The 16,030-nt window shown below is 40.8% G+C and overlaps 1 protein-coding gene across 1 annotated transcript in view; it reads left to right on the top strand.

The window, feature by feature from the left end:
* The first annotated feature begins 207 nt into the window (after positions 1 to 207).
* PASD1 (PAS domain containing repressor 1) overlaps positions 208 to 16,030 on the top strand; it is a 160,408-nt gene continuing 144,585 nt past the window's right edge. Inside the window, exons 1-3 of the mRNA XM_060292996.1 lie at positions 208 to 303; positions 460 to 576; positions 3,481 to 3,534. Of these exons, the coding sequence (XP_060148979.1) occupies positions 208 to 303; positions 460 to 576; positions 3,481 to 3,534 (267 nt within the window). The remainder of the gene's footprint in view (positions 304 to 459; positions 577 to 3,480; positions 3,535 to 16,030) is intronic.

The raw sequence follows: 16,030 nt of genomic DNA, 5'->3' as shown, positions 1-16,030 counted from the left end.
AGTCTTCCTCTACTCCCAGTTGAAGATACTGCTTCCCAGATGCTGGGACCCAACCTGTTACTCAGGAAGAGGAGCAACGTCAGGTCAGGATCTCAGCATGCTCAGCTGCTAGTTGGTCTGGCTGCTGGTCTCTCCCTCGCCTTTCAGGACCAGCCTTTGTCTGCCTGCCTTTTCCTCTTGTGCTGGCCTTCAGGTGTCAGGGGCAAAATGCCTCACCAGCTCCCCAGATACCCACAGATTCATGAGCCCCACATGGTGACTCTGCTGCCAACCACCTCCCATTCTAAAGCAGTCATCCCTCAGGTAGGCAATGTCAGAGCAAAGTTCCTCCTTTCCCTCCCTGTTCCAATACCATTGTCTCCATAAACTTTGCAAAGTAAAATTGATCATTTTAAAGTGATAAGAATTTTTTTAAGCCGAAAAAGATCTGATTTCTTTTTTGTTTGATCTAAAATTCAGTGTGCAATAACAAATGTAATAAAGACGTACTGTGTGCTGGGCATTGGATCAGCCACAGGAAGGGATACAAAGTCAAGCGAGGCACAGTCTCTGCCCTCGAGGGCCTTGTGGAGAAAGGTGAGCACGATGTGGAAAAATACTCAGCAGTGTCCTACGTATGGTAGTAGAACTGCATCATTTGGGGAGGCATGGAAGGGAATTCAAAGGAGTGAGGAGCTAACTTCTACAAGTTGGGTTCAGGAAAGGCGTCACTCTGCTCCCTTGCACTAGGGGTCTTAGTGAAATGTGACCCAAACCACTACTTAGAATCTGCTGGGCAGCTTTTGAAAAACTGCAGACTTCCTGCATCAGACTCTCCTTAGGGCTGCTGTGAAACAGGTGGAGAGCCAGGGCAGTCCTTTAAATGGGGGCAGCAATTTGCTCTCCAGAAAAACAGTATGTTTTAAGAGTTCTCATTTCAGAAGTGCATCCTATACTAGCAAAACTGTTTTCTCCCTTTTCTTTCACGATACGAATTGGAATGTCAAAATAAATCCAGCTGATTTTTTAGAAAAATTTGGACATCTAATTATCTCGTGCCTCTACCATTGCCACTGGTATCTGGTCCTCCAATTACAGTTGGGAAACCGAAATAGTTCTTAGGGAAAGGGTGCATATGCTCTGGATACATGTAAGAAAGGGAACGGCATTTTATGTGTGGAGGCAGTGGAGAGATAAGAAGAGGCGTAATGCAATGACATTGGCAATGAGCCTAGACTCAGACCTAGACTCAAATCTAGGTTCTTTACCTCTTACTAATGTGTGACCTTGAACAAGTCTCTTAAGTTTTCTGAGCCTCAATTTCTTTTTTTAAAAAAATTATTTATATAAATTTTTGATGAATTAATGAATGGATGGATAAATTGTAGTCACTCTGAAGGCAATCTGGAAGCACTCGTTGGCATTTAAAATATTTGATTTCATATTTCAGAATCTAAAGTATAGTACAAATGCACCAAGAGGTAAATTCTGGAACAATAACTAAAGAGATAACTTTGGTCACCGTCTGGGATTAGTGTAAGCTTTAAGGAGAATCTTTACTTTTATCTATGATTTAAAAAATATTAACAGGGTATTTTGTACATGTACTGCTTGGATAATTAAAAGAATTTAAATTTTAGAAAACCAAATACAGTAATTGTCTTAGAGCCAAGATAAAATAATTATTACCATTAATCATTCCATGCATGTGACTTTTTGGTTCCTGGCTGCCAAAGGAAAATGAAAAATATAAACGATTACATAATATTGTCTAATGAAAGGAAACAGACCAGTTGAGATATGTTATTTCTACTAAATACTACACTTCTATAAATTCTTTGTATAAACTATCATATAAATGACAGAAATAACATTCGGGGTGCTATCTTATTAGAAGTTTTAAACAAATTGCAAAAGCATTCTTCATAAAACATTTTCTTGGGAATTCCCTGGTGGTCCAGTGGTTAGGATGCTGCTTTCACTGCCGAGGGCCCAGGTTCCATCCCTGGTCGGGGAATTAAGATCCCGCAAGCCACGCAGCGAGGCCAAAAAGAAAAGTTTACATAGAGATGAAAGATAAGGGGGAGCCATAAATAAATATAGGTCAAAAAAACACATTTTCTTCCACCAACTAGTTAAAAATGATAGACATTACTATTTGAAGGCTCAGGGAAGCAATTAATGTAATCCAAATACATTATATTCAAGTAGTATAATCTGAATAAGGATAAGATACCATATTTTCATTATTTTATACAATATGATATATTATTTACATTAAAGTGTTTTCATAATGATGGTTACATAAATGTAACCTTTTTAAATTAAATATTCTCACCCAAAACAGTGGTAGTCTAACAATAAACTCACACTAAGATATAGTAGATGATCTGCTGCTGTTTTTCAATTATTCATCTTTCATGTATAGGTAGAAAAAGTACTAACACATGGGCCACAAAAACATGATTTATAACACAAAGAGTTTATATGATTTCTGAAATGTATGCACCTCTTCTCACCTTGATCAGTTCATGTTTAAGCACTCCTTGATAGAATGCATTTCTTTTTTTATTGAACTATAGTTGATTTACAATGTTGTGTTAGTTTCAGGTGTACAGCACAATGATTCAGTTATACATATATATATATATATTTAAATATATATTAAATAATAGGTGGAAAGGAGAATTTAACCCAAGTTTTCTCTGAACACTTTGAGGTTCAGAATAACTCACAAAGCTGGAGGCAGGAAATCTGGGCAAGACAGTTAACTTCTCTTTTTTTAAAACTTTTTATTTATTTATTTATTTTTGGCTGTGTTGGGTCTTCGTTGCTGTGCACAGGCTTTCTCTAGTTGCAGCGAACGGGGGCTACTCTTCATTGTGGTGCGTGGGCTTCTCATTGCAGTGGCTTCTCTTGTTGCAGGGCACGGGCTCTAGGCACACGAGCTTTGGTTGTTGTGACACACAGGCTCAGTAGTTGTCGCACACGGGCTCAGTAGTTGTGGCTCGTGGGCTCTACAGTGCAGGCTCAGTAGTTGTCACACACGGGCTCAGTAGTTGTGGCTCGTGGGTTCTAGAGTGCAGGCTCAGTAGTTGTGGTGCACGGGCTTAGTTACTCTGCGGCATGTGGGATCTTCCTGGACCAGGGATAGAACCTGTGTCCCCTGCATTGGTAGGCAGATTCTTAACCACTGTGCCACCAGGGAAGCCCGAGACAGTTAACTTCTCTTAACCCCAGTTTCCTCATATGCTAAATGGAGATTCATTTAAAAAATTGAGACATAATTCACATACCATAAAATCTACCCTTTTGAAATGTGTGATTCAGTGTTGATAGTATAGTCACAGTTTTGAAACCATCAATACAATCAATTAACACTCCCACAAGTGTTACAACACTCCCCTGTCCTTGCCTGGCACACACCACAACCTCAGCCCACACTCCTTGTCCTGAAGCCCCTGTTCCTGTCCATCTCCCACACTCTTTCCCCCAAACCAGTGCCCCTCTGTGCTCACCCTGTTGTCCTCCCAGGCGGCCAAGAGAATCATGCAGGTAAAAAGATGCCTTCAATGGAGTTCAAGAAGAAAAGCCTCTCTAAAAACTCACACTCCTTCAATTAAGTCTAAGAAAACTAGACTATTCGGCCATTATCACAGGGTGAATGAGACACTGAATCAAAATCAAACAGCCAGAGCAAAATCAAGAGAGTGTGGAGAAGCCATTTCCAGTGACGACCAGGGCAGCCAGAATTTAGAAGCGAGCCCAGAGTCCTCAGAAATACCTGAGAAGTCTCTAACATCTAGCCAATGAGAAATGGCTAACTACTAAGAGACCAAACTATGCACTAACAGGGTACACACATGGTGATGAATAAAATAAAAACCTGTTGTGAAAATCTGTGTGTGTCTCTAAGTTCTCTGATGGTTGGGAGGGAAGAAGGGAAGAGGTAAGTGTGTGAGAGACAGGTGGGGTTCTGTGAGGTTGGGGGATAGACCAGAAGGTCTACAATTAGCCAGAAATTGAGAATAAGAACCAGGTGAGGTCTGAGAACTTAAGACAAATTTCTCAACACTATCCCCCAGGCAAGGGGATATGGCCTGGTGTTTCTGCATGTGCTTGCAAGGGGTTGGACAGTAGCCACATCACATCATGGTGGAGATTGCAAGAACCTATGTTAGGTGAAGTGTACCACCCCCCGACCCCCAAAGGCAGAAAGATACATCAAATAATCACCTCTAGGCCACCTACCACTTAGTTGTGTTTGTTGCATCCTACCCTGTGCTGTAAGCAGCTAAAGGCCTCCAAAAGGACCAAAAGCCTCACCCTACTAAAAGTCATTGACAACACCCCCAAGAAACGAATAGTGTTTGGAGGTTACAAACCCAACACTGATTAGGCCACTTGTTAAGAATACTTGGGATGGAACAGTTGGCTACCAAGGGTGGGGCAGTGGGAATGATTCCTCCCTGGTGCAGGCAATAAAGGGGGTCGTAGTCTGCAGACAATTTTTTTTTTTTTTGCTGTACATGGGCCTCTCACTGTTGTGGCCTCTCCCATTGTGGAGCACAGGCTCTGAACACGCAGGCTCAGCGGACATGGCTCACGGGCCCAGCCGCTCCACGGCATGTGGGATCTTCCCGGACCGGGGCACGAACCCGTGTCCCCTGCATCGGCAGGCGGACTTCCAACCACTGCGCCACCAGGGAAGCCCTGCACACAATTTTTTAATTAAACTTTTTATTTGTAGATAATTATAAATTCACATGCAGTTGTAAGAAATAATATAGATAGATCTTATGTACCCTTTAGCCAATTTTCCACAATGGTAGCATCTTCCTTCTAAAACTATAGTACAATGTCACAAGCAGGATTTTGACGTTGATGCAGTTAACATACAGAACATTTCCTCCAAATGAAGCCTCATGTTGCCATTTTATAGACATTCACTTCTCTCCTGTTATGAATTGGAGTTTTGTGTCCCCCTAAAATTCACATATTGAAGCCTTAAATCCCCAATGTGATGGTGCTTGGAGGTGGGGTCTTTGGGAGGTAATTGAGTTTGGATCAGGTCATGGGGTGAAGACCCCATAATGGAATTGGTGCCTTTATAAGCGGATGAGGAGACTCAAGCTTGCTCTGTCTGCCATGTGAGAATACAGCAAGAAGGCATCTGTCTTCAAACCTTGAAGAGAGCCCTCACCATGAGCCAAATCTGCTGTCACCATGAATTTGAATTTCCTAGCCTCCAGATCTATGAGAAATAAATTTCTGTTAAGCCATCCAGTCTGTGGTATTTTGTTATAGCAGATTGAGCTAACCAATACATCTCCCATACCCACTTCCTCTTCCTTACCCCCTGGCAACCACGAATCTGTTCTCCAATTTATAATTTCATCATTTCAAGAATACTATATAAATGGAATAATACAGTATGTAAGCATTGGGGATTTTTTTTTCACTTAGCATAATTGTCTGAAGATTTATCCAGGTTGTTGTGTGTACCAACAGTTCATTTTTTATTGTTGAGTAGTATTCCATGGCATGGATATACCACAGTTTGTTTGTCATTACCTCATTAAAGGACATCTGGGATGTTTCAAGTGTTTGATTATGGTGAATGAAGCTGCTACGGGAATTCCCTGGTGGTCCAGTGGTTGGGATTTGGGGATTTCATTGTCAGGGCCAGGTTTGATCCCTGGTTGGGAAACTAATATCTTGCAAGCCACATGGCATGGCCAAAAAAAAATTTAAAAAAAAAAGCTGTTATGAACATTCATATACAGGTTTTGGAGTGAACAAAAGTTTTCATTTCTCTCAGGTAACTGCACAGGAATCTAACTGCTGGGTTGTGTGATAGTTGCATGTTTAGTTTTTCAATTATTAGACTTTATTTTTTTATAACAGTTTTGGATTTATAGAAAATTGAATACATAGTACGTAGGTATCCCACATACTCCCCTCCTTGCCCCCCAGTTTCCCATATTATTAACATCTTACATTAATGTGGTACACTATTGAAGAAATAATGACTGAAAACTTCCCAAATTTTGTGAAAACATACATTTACAGATTCAAGAATCCCAATGAATCCAAACAATATAAACCCAAAGAAAACTGTGCCTAAACAAATTGTAATCAAACTGAAAAAAAATTAAAGGCAAAGAAAAAGTCTTGAAAATAGCCTGAGAAGAGTGACATATTACTTATAGGGAAACAATCATTTGAATGACTGAATTTCTCATCAGGAACCATGGAGGCCAAGATATAGAGTGGAGCAAAATCTTTAAATAGCTGATATAAAAGAATGGTCAACCCTAAATGCTATCCCCAGTGGAAATATTCTCTGGTAATGAATGTGAAATAAAGGCATTAATAGATGAAGGAAAACTAAGATATCTCATTGCCCACAGACCTGCTCTGAATGACATGCTTGGAGGGATTTCTCAAGATGAAGCTCTTTAAAATATGAATGTCAGTTGAAGCAAAAATTATATCTGGAGGATTTCATTGTATACAATTCATATAATACAATCCATATCATAACTACACCGTTAGAAAGTACAAAGAGGCCTATACAATTGTGTGGCTTCTACATTTTACTTGAAGTCATGTGACACTAACTTTAAGCACACTATAAAAGATTACATGTATACATTATAATCTCTAGAGCCACCATTAAAAAAATAAAAGCTGGACTTCAGGTTTCTGGTTGACATGTAAGGATCTTGGAAGTCACCACATTGTCCTAGCAAGTAAAAAGCTGAACAAACTGAAAAGTCAAACCTTCTTGGATTCTTAAGAGAGGAGAGAATCCAGGGCAAACCACTGTCCTTAAGATTGGAGAGACAGACAGGCAAATACAGGGAGTTTCAGCTTACTAGGAGAGAGAACCAGTAACTGAAACTGCCATGGGAACCAGTGCAGGGTAGGAAAGATAGAACTGTAATTGCTGCATTGCTGGAGGCTCAGTTCAGGCAACTCTAAGGATTAACTCCAGGGAGACCCAGTCACAGGGTGGAGGGGGAGAGGAGGGAGCGCAATAATGTGAGATCTACCTCCAGGACCTCAATCAGTTCCACAGTAAATATCAGAGAAAAATTCCCTTGTGCTTCTGGTAGGGGGAGGGGAAAAGGAACCATTTTAAAATACACCAGAGCACTCTGTTATTAACAAGGCCTGCTCTCAGCAGAACCTAGTTAACCAGAGCCTAACTGACCTAGGGGAAAGAAAATACTCAACTCCAGTAAGCTCTAGCTTTCCATGTGGGAAAAAGGAAATACCCAACTCCAGTGCATTCTAGTCATCCTGTTCCAGTTGTCAGGGAACCGTTGACCGAATGACACCACCTTCTTTGGCCAGGCAGGATGATAACCACTTGCATGAGCTGTCTCACAACAGGAGGTCCTGATAAGGAACATGGTGCTGCTGCCAAAACTTTTCTTTTTTATGGTTGAGTAATATTCCATTGTATATAAATACATACTACATGTTCTTTATTCATCTGTGGATGGACATTTATGTTGCTTCCATGTCTTGGCTACTGTAAATAGTGTTGCTATGAACATTGTGGTGCATGTCTCTTTTCAAATCAGAGTTTTCATCTTTTCTGGATATATGCCCAGGAGTGGGATTGCTGGATCATATGGTAGCTCTATTTCTAGTTTTTTAAGGAAACTCCATACTGTTTTCCATGGCGGTTGCAGCAATTTATATTCCCACCAACAGTGTAGAAGGACTCCCTTTTCCCCACACCCTCTCCAGCATTTATTTGTAGATTTCTGATGATGGCCACTCTGACCAGTATGAGGTGGTACCTCATTGTGATTTTTATTTGCATTTCTCTAATAATTAGTGATGTTGAGCAGCTTTTCATGTGCCTGATGGCCAGCTGTATGTTTTCTTTGGAGACATGTCTATTTGGTTCTTCTGCTCATTTTTTGATTGGGTTGTTGTTTTTTTTAGCATATGCAAAATTTTTTGTAATGTTTTCAGTGATCATAACCAGTTGTGATAGCATTTTATATATAGATGCTGTATGTGTAATATGCGATAAAACAAATGAGTAATTCTGAAATATTTTATTTCTCTCCTCTCCTCCCCTGTGTCCTTGAAAATCAGGATTCTTGACATGGAGATACATATATCACATAGAAGTTGTTGAGTAAAAACCCTGTAGTCCTGAACTGAAATAGAAATAAGATGAACTCACAAGGTATTTTATCTTTTTTTTTGTTGTTGTTGGTTTGTTTCATTTATTTGTTTGTAACCATTTTTTTTAAATTGAAGTATAGTTGATTTACAATGTTGTGTTAGTTTCAGGCATACAGTAAAGCAATTCAGTTATATATATATATATACACACAATATATATACATATATATTCCGTTTCAGATTCTTTTCCATTATACGTTATTACAAGGTATTGAATATAGTTCCTTGTGCTATATAGCAGGTCCTTGTTGTTTATTTTATATATAGTAGTGTGTGTATGCTAATCCCAAACTCCTAATTTTATCTCCTCCCCCTGCATCCCCTCTGGTAACCATAAGTTTGTTTTCTATGTCTGTGAGTCTATTTTCATTTTGTAAATAAGTTCACAGACTCACAGACATAGGAAACAAACTTAGGGTTTTTTTTTATATTGAGCTGTATGAGCTGTCATTAGTATATATTGGAAATTAATCCCTTGTCAGTTGCATCATTTACAAATTCTTTCTCCCATCCTGTAGATTGTCTTTTTTTTTTAAACAACTGTATTGGAGTTTCATTTTGTTGATGGTTTCCTTTGCCGTGCAAAAGTTTTCAAGTTTGATTATGTCCCATTTGTTTATTTTTGCTTTTATTTATTTTGCCTTGGGAGACTGATCAAAGAAAAAACTGCTACAATTTATGTCTGAGAATGTTTTGCCTACATTCTCTTCTAGGAGTTTTATGGTGTCATGACTTATATTTAGGTCTTTAAACCATTTCAAGTTTATTTTTGTGTATGGTGTGAGGGAATGTTCTAAGTTCATTGATTTACATGTGGCTGTCCAGTTTTCCCAACACCACTTGCTGAAGAGACTGTCTTTTCTCTGTTGTATATTCTTACCTCCTTTGTTGTAGATTAATTGACTGTAGGTGTATGGGTTTATTGCTGGGCTCTATTCTGGGTTCCATTGATCTATATGTCTGATTTTGCCTGCATGTGTTTAATATATACCATTTGATGAATGTGGACATATGCATACACCCATGATACCATCAACATAATCAAAGGAATAGATACATTCAACACTTCCCAAAGTTTCTCTGTGTTCTTTCATTTTTGTTTTTTGTGGTTTTTTCTATGTGTGTGGTAAAAACACTTAACATATCTACCCTCACAATCTTTTGAGTGTACAATAGGGTATTGTTAACTATAGGCACAATGTTGTATAGCAGAGCTCTAGAATGTATTCATCTTGAATAATTGAAACTTTATAACTCATTGAATAAAATCTCCCCATTTACTCTTCCCCCAGCTCCTGACAACCACCATTCTAGTCTCTGCTTCTTTGAGCTTGGCTATTCTAAATATTTCACACAAATGGAATCATGCAGTATTTGTTCTTCTGTGACTGGCTTATTTCACTTAGCATAATGTAAAGAAGAACCATCCTTTACAGTAGCCCAAAATAATGGAATATTTAGGTATAAATCTAAAAAATTATGTGCAGGACCTGTATGCTGAAAACTACAAAATACTTGAGAAAAAAATAGGATCTAAATAAATAGAAAGTCATAATGTGTTCGTAAATTGGAAGACTCAATACTGTTAAAATGTCAATTATTTACAAATTGATATATGGGTGATGTCCCCATGAAAAATCACGGCAATTTTTTTTTGTAGACATAAACAAACTTTTTCTAAAATTTATGTGGAAACGCTTTTGAAATAGAAGAGAAAAAGTTTTGGAAAAGAACAAAGTTGGAGGACTCACCCTACCTGATTTTAAGAGTAAGTTATAGTAAACAAACCAGTGTGATACTGGTAGGGAGATAGATACATAGATCAATGGGAAAAGACTTTAGAAGTTAGAAATTGACCTACACAAATATGGCCAATTGATTTTTGACAAAGACTACAATGGTAATTCAATAGAGAAAGAATAGCTTTTTCAAAAAGTGGTGCCTGGGGCTTCCCTGGTGGCGCAGTGGTTGAGAGTCCGCCTGCCGATGCAGGGGACACGGGTTCATGCCCCGGTCCGGGAAGATCCCACATGCTGCAGAGCAGCTGGGCCCGTGAGCCATGGCTGCTGAGCCTGTGCGTCCAGAGCCTGTGCTCCGCAACAGGAGAGGCCACAACAGTGAGAGGCCCGCATACTGCAAAAAAAAAAAAAAAAGAAAAAGAAAAAAAGAAAAATGGTGCCTGTACAATTGCATACCCATGTAAAAAGCAAAAAAAAAAAAGAAACCTTAAACCTTGATTTATACCACAAATCTCATACATAAATTAGCTCAAAATGGATCATATACCTAAATGAAAAGTTTTAAACTATAGGACTTCTAGATGAAAATAAGAAAAAAAATCTGTGTGACCTTAGGTTAGACAAAAAGTTTTTAGATACAATACCAAAAGCATGATCCATAAAATAAAAAATAATAAATTGTACTTTATATAAATTAAAAACATTTCCTCTGCAAAAGACACTGTAAAAAGAATGAAAATATAAGCCACAGGCTGGCAGAAAATATTTGCTAATCACATATCTGACAAAGGACTTGTATCTAGAATTTAATAAGAACTCTCAAAAGTCAAAAGTAAGATCAAACAACCCAATAAAAATGGGGAAAAGATTTGAAGAGACATGCCACCAAAGGAGATATAGACAAATAAGTACATGAAAAGGTGCTCAGCATCATTAGTTGGTTTGGAAATGCAATTTAAAGCCACAGTTAGAACCACTACACATCTATTAGAATGACTAGCATTCAAAGATATATAAAAAAGAAAAAACTGACAACCCAAGTGCTGGTGAAGTTGTAAGACTACTAGAAGCCTCATACAATGCTAGTGGGAAGACAAAATGGTACTGCTACTTTGGAAGACATTTTGGCAGTTTTTTTTTTTTTTAAAGTTAAACATACTCTTCTCATATGACCCAGCAACCTTACTCCTAGGTATTTACCCAAGTGAAATGAAAACCCATGTTCATACAAAAACCTGTACGTGAATGTTTATAGCAACTTTATTCATAATTGTCAAACAAAAACCAGAAACACTCAAACATCCCTCAACTGGGGAATGAATAAATAAACTGTGACACATCCATTCAGTGGAATACTACTTAGTAATAAAAAGAACAAACGATTGACAGTCACGACAACATGGGTGAATCTCAAATGCGTTATGCTGGGTGAAAGAAGCCTGTGTGAAAAGGCTACATACTCTAGGACTTCATTCCTATGACATCCTGGAAATGGCATAACAATAGGGATGGAGAACAGGTCAGTGGTTGCCAGGGGTTATGTGGGTGGGACAGAAGCTTTGATTGTGATGGGGTAGCATAAGAGAGCTTTTGGGGGGTAGTTATGGAGCCGTTCTCTGTCTTGGCTATGGTAGTGTGGCATGACTCTGTGCTTGTGGCTGTCAAACTCATCAAACTGTACACCAGAAGAATGGATTTTTCTGAATGTAAATTAGAAAGTTTTTAATTTTAAAAATTATAAACTGGAAAAAAATCCCTCCAGGCGTTTTATGGGTAAAAGTTTGTGAGGGAGCAAGGGCAGATGTGAGTAGACCAGTTCTCTAAGTTATTTCAATTCTCCACTGAAAGATACAGGTGTACTGGGCCAGGGTATTGACAGAAGAATTGGATCAGAGTGGACAGATTTGAGAGCTTTAAGGAGGTGGAATAAACAGTGCATGGTGATTGAGTAATCATGTGGCAGTGGGAGCGCGATGAGTCTAGAATGACTCCTAGGTTTATAGTTTGTTAACCAGTCAGTATTGCCATTTATAAAATAGAGAGCAGAAGAGGAAGGCCAAGAATTGGAGGAAGGATACTATGTTCATCTGGGGACAAAGGACATGGCAGAACAAGTTCTATCTGTGTATGGATGTCAAGGTAGAGACGGTCAGCAGTGGCTTGGATGTTCAGGCTTGGGGCTCAGGGGGAAAGGTCTGGACTAGAGATCAAGATTTGGGAGCCCATCAGCTTGGAAGTATATCACCGGTGTATGCAACATGTTCCTGTCCTGATTTGGCCCTTAGTTGCATTTGACAGTTGACCTCTGCCTCCCTTTTGATACCCTCCACTCTCTTAAGTTCTGGGACACTGCACCATCCGGATTCTCTTCACATTTCTGTGTCTTTTCCCCAATCTTCTTTGTAGACCTCCTCTTTGTCCATCCAATAACTATTTCTTGAGAACCTACTACGTGTAAGGTGTCATACTAGGTGTTGAGGATGCAATATTAAGTAAGAGCTAATTTGTGCCCCGAGGACTGTATGGTCTAGTGAACTCTTCCTTGGCCTGCCCTTTATTTATTTATTTTTCCTCTTTTCTTTTCTTTTCTTTTTTTATTGGAGTATAATTGCTTTACAGTGTTGTGTTAGTTTCTGCTGTACAATGAAGTGAATCAGCTATATGTATACCTATATCCCCTCCCTCTTGGACCTCCCTCCCACCCCACCCGTCTAGGTCATCACAGAGCACCAAGCTGAGCTTCCTGTGCTTTATAGCAGGTTCCCACTAGCCATCTATTTTATGCTTCGTAGTGTATATATGTCAGTCCTAATCTCCCAATTCATCCCACCCTCCCCTTCCCCCACTGTGTCCACATGTCCCTTCTCTACGTCTGCGTCTCTATTCCTGACCTGGAAATAGGTTCATCTGTACCATTTTTCTAGATTCCACATATATGCATTAATATATGATTTCTTTTCTCTTTTTGGCTTCCTTCACTCTGTATGACAGGCTCTAGGTCCATCCATGTCTCTACAAATGACCCAATTTCGTTCCTTTTTATGGCTGAGTCATATTCCATTGTATATATGTGCCACATCTTCTTTATCCATTCATCTGTTGATGGACATTTAGGTTGCTTCCATGTCCTGGCTGTTGTTTTGACCCACCTCCAAGAGTAATGAAAATAATGACAAAGATAAACAAATGTGACCTAATGAAACTTAAAAGCTTTTGCACAGCAAAGGAAACCATAAACAAGATGAAAAGACAACCCTCAGAATTGGCCTGCCCTTTAAATTATGGCATGCCTAGGCTCCTGCCCACCATTCTTCCTGGTATTCATACACTGTCCTGTCTGAGCCAGGCCAAATAATTCGCCATGTTTACCCCCCAGACTTCTTTTTAGACTTTGACTAATTGAGCACTATTTATCCTGAGAATATTTGAACCTGTGCTCCAAGTGGTGGCCTAAGAAGCAGAATAAATTGATTTCAGCCCTGGTTCTGCCATTCAGTGGTCGTGAGACTTCAGTATGTCCCTTGCCCCCTCTTGGCTTCCAGGCCCTGTCTGTCCAAAAAGAGGGTGGTGCTAGGCAATGTCTTTTTAGGACAGGCTATAATTCTGTTTGCTCAGGCTCTTCTCCAGACCTTTATTTAGCTTGCTTTTATCCTCAAATTCCAAGATTCTAGGTTATCTCCCAGATCCTGGGCCTTTGGTCCCGTGTGCAGTCATCTCTTGGCCAAAGTCAGCTCATTCCTTGAGGAAGATGTTGGAGCTCCTTCCTTATAATTTTATCAATAAGCACCCCTTGAGCCCCTGATGCCAGCCAACCTGAAACATGTCCGCCTCGCCCTGCCCACCTCCTGCCTGCTTTCTGCCTACCCCCACCTTTCCAAGAATATAGGTACGCCATTGGGAAGGAGTCCTATTCATCACCAAGCATGATATGTCTGTTCTCAGACCCCAGTTCCCACCAGGAGCAGCCATCCTGCCTTGGGTGGAACTTTTAGCCACTTAGGCACAGATACCTTCGGACACACGTCTGTCCATATGGCACTTGGCTTTTGTAACATCATCTTTAATCCTCTGCAAGCAATGTGTACCATTTTAGTCAGGGCTCCCCAGTCTCCCAGAACCTTTTCTAACAAGGATTTAAGATTTCCATTTTTGTGGAAATCCAGCTGACTTGGTCCAGAGTTTGAAATTGCCACCTCAAAGAAGCTCCACTACCAATTTCTGGAGGGTAAAAAGAAGATTTTCATCATACAGGGATGAAAATATTGGGCTCATCTATTCCCCAAGTGGTTTGGGTTCCCAGAGAAGAGAATATCTGAACCTTGTTATCTCCCCAGCTTGCAGAAATGTTTCCATTCCCTTCTTCCTGCAGGGCGCAAACCATTTTCCCAGGCTTGATGGACCCACAGGCATGAGCAGAGTCGCCATGCATTTGGGCAACTTGCTGAAGACATAGTACACTTTTTTTTTTTTTTTTTTTGCGGTACGCGGGCCTCTCACTGCTGTGGCCTCTCCCGTTGCGGAGCACAGGCTCCGGACGCGCAGGCTCAGCGGCCATGGCTCACGGGCCCAGCCGCTCCGCGGCATGTGGGATCTTCCCGGACCGGGGCACGACCCCGCGTCCCCTGAATCGGCAGGCGGACTTTCAACCACTGCGCCACCAGGGAAGCCCCATAGTACACTCTTATTCAGGTCCCAGGTGAAGACTTCTCTGTGTAACTGAGGTTCAAGACTCATTGGCCTTGGAAATTGCTCAGATGGCTTTCACTTTGATTTTTTGCTGCCAGAAAACAAACACCATGAAACCCAATAAACTTCCCTTTATGTCTTGACTGCCAGGAAGCTGCCAGCAAAGGCCAGTGCTCCATGTAACCCCTGACCCCCTGTCTCCATAGCGGGGAACACCCTCTGCCTTTCTTAGCCTTAACTGCCCCACTGGTCACTGTGTTTTGCCTCTAGGTGGCCCCAGAGCATCTAAGATGAAGGGGATGGGACCTGAATAATAAATCCCTGAGTATTCACAGGGTCCTCGGGAATCTAGGTCTCAGACAAGTACATTCAAAGGAGGTTGTCCCTGGCCTTCATGATCTGGCCTCTGTTCACTTTCCAGGCTCATCTTTCTCCAATTGCTCTTCACTCATTCCATTCTGGCCACGTGCTTCTTTTCTTTCTTCCTCTAGTGCACCAAGCTTGGTCCTGTCTTAGGGCCTTCACTCCTGTTGTTCCATTTGCTCTGTTCACCCCTCACCCCTGCTACCTGACCATCCTCAATCAACTCTTTGGGTGACTCCTACTCTATCTTTTAGATTTTAACTTCTTAAATATGCTTCTGTCTGAGAGGCTTTCTCTGACCTTCCCAAACTGGATCAGGTTCCCTTTTTTTTTTTTTTTGCGGTACGCGGTCCTCTCACTGCTGTGGCCTCTCCCGTTGCGGAGCACAGGCTCCGGACGCGCAGGCCCAGCGGCCATGGCTCACGGGCCCAGCCGCTCCGCGACACGTGGGATCTTCCCGGACCGGGGCACGAACCCGTGTCCCCTGCATCGGCAGGCGGACTCTCAACCACTGCGCCACCAGGGAAGCCCGATCAGGTTCCCTTTTTATTCTCTTTCATAGCACCCTAAACTCTTCCTTCATAACACCTCTTACAATTTATAATTATTTTAGTAATTTTCTGTTCAACGGATCTCTCCTCCACTAGGCTATAAGCTCTAGGAAGTCAGCAACTGTGTTTGGTTTTATTTTCTGCTGTACTTGCAATTCAGGAAAAAATGTCAGTCCTGTAGGTAGGTAACCCAAGAGCAACTATTTGTATTTACCCCTACATTACCCAGGCACCCTAGGTACTCAGGGCTCTTGTAGTTCCATTTCAGCCAGAAGGCTGCCGATCACAATGTAAGCAGCTCTTTGTAGGAAACTACCCTCAGCAGGAAACCCCTTTTCTTGTTAAGCAAAGCTACACTGTAACGTTTAAATCAGGTGTCCTCTCTGGCCCTAGCACACTTTTCAAATCTTTTGATCACACAATACCTTGCTTAACCTATTGGTTCTTTCCTTAGCTCAAAGAAGTAGAAATGAAGAATAAGTAACTAACAGATGAGAT

This window comes from Globicephala melas, chromosome X (assembly GCF_963455315.2).
Source record: "Globicephala melas chromosome X, mGloMel1.2, whole genome shotgun sequence".
Classification (NCBI taxonomy): domain Eukaryota; kingdom Metazoa; phylum Chordata; class Mammalia; order Artiodactyla; family Delphinidae; genus Globicephala; species Globicephala melas.
Note: the sequence above shows the minus strand (reverse complement) of the source record. Positions and strands in the feature narration are given on the sequence as shown.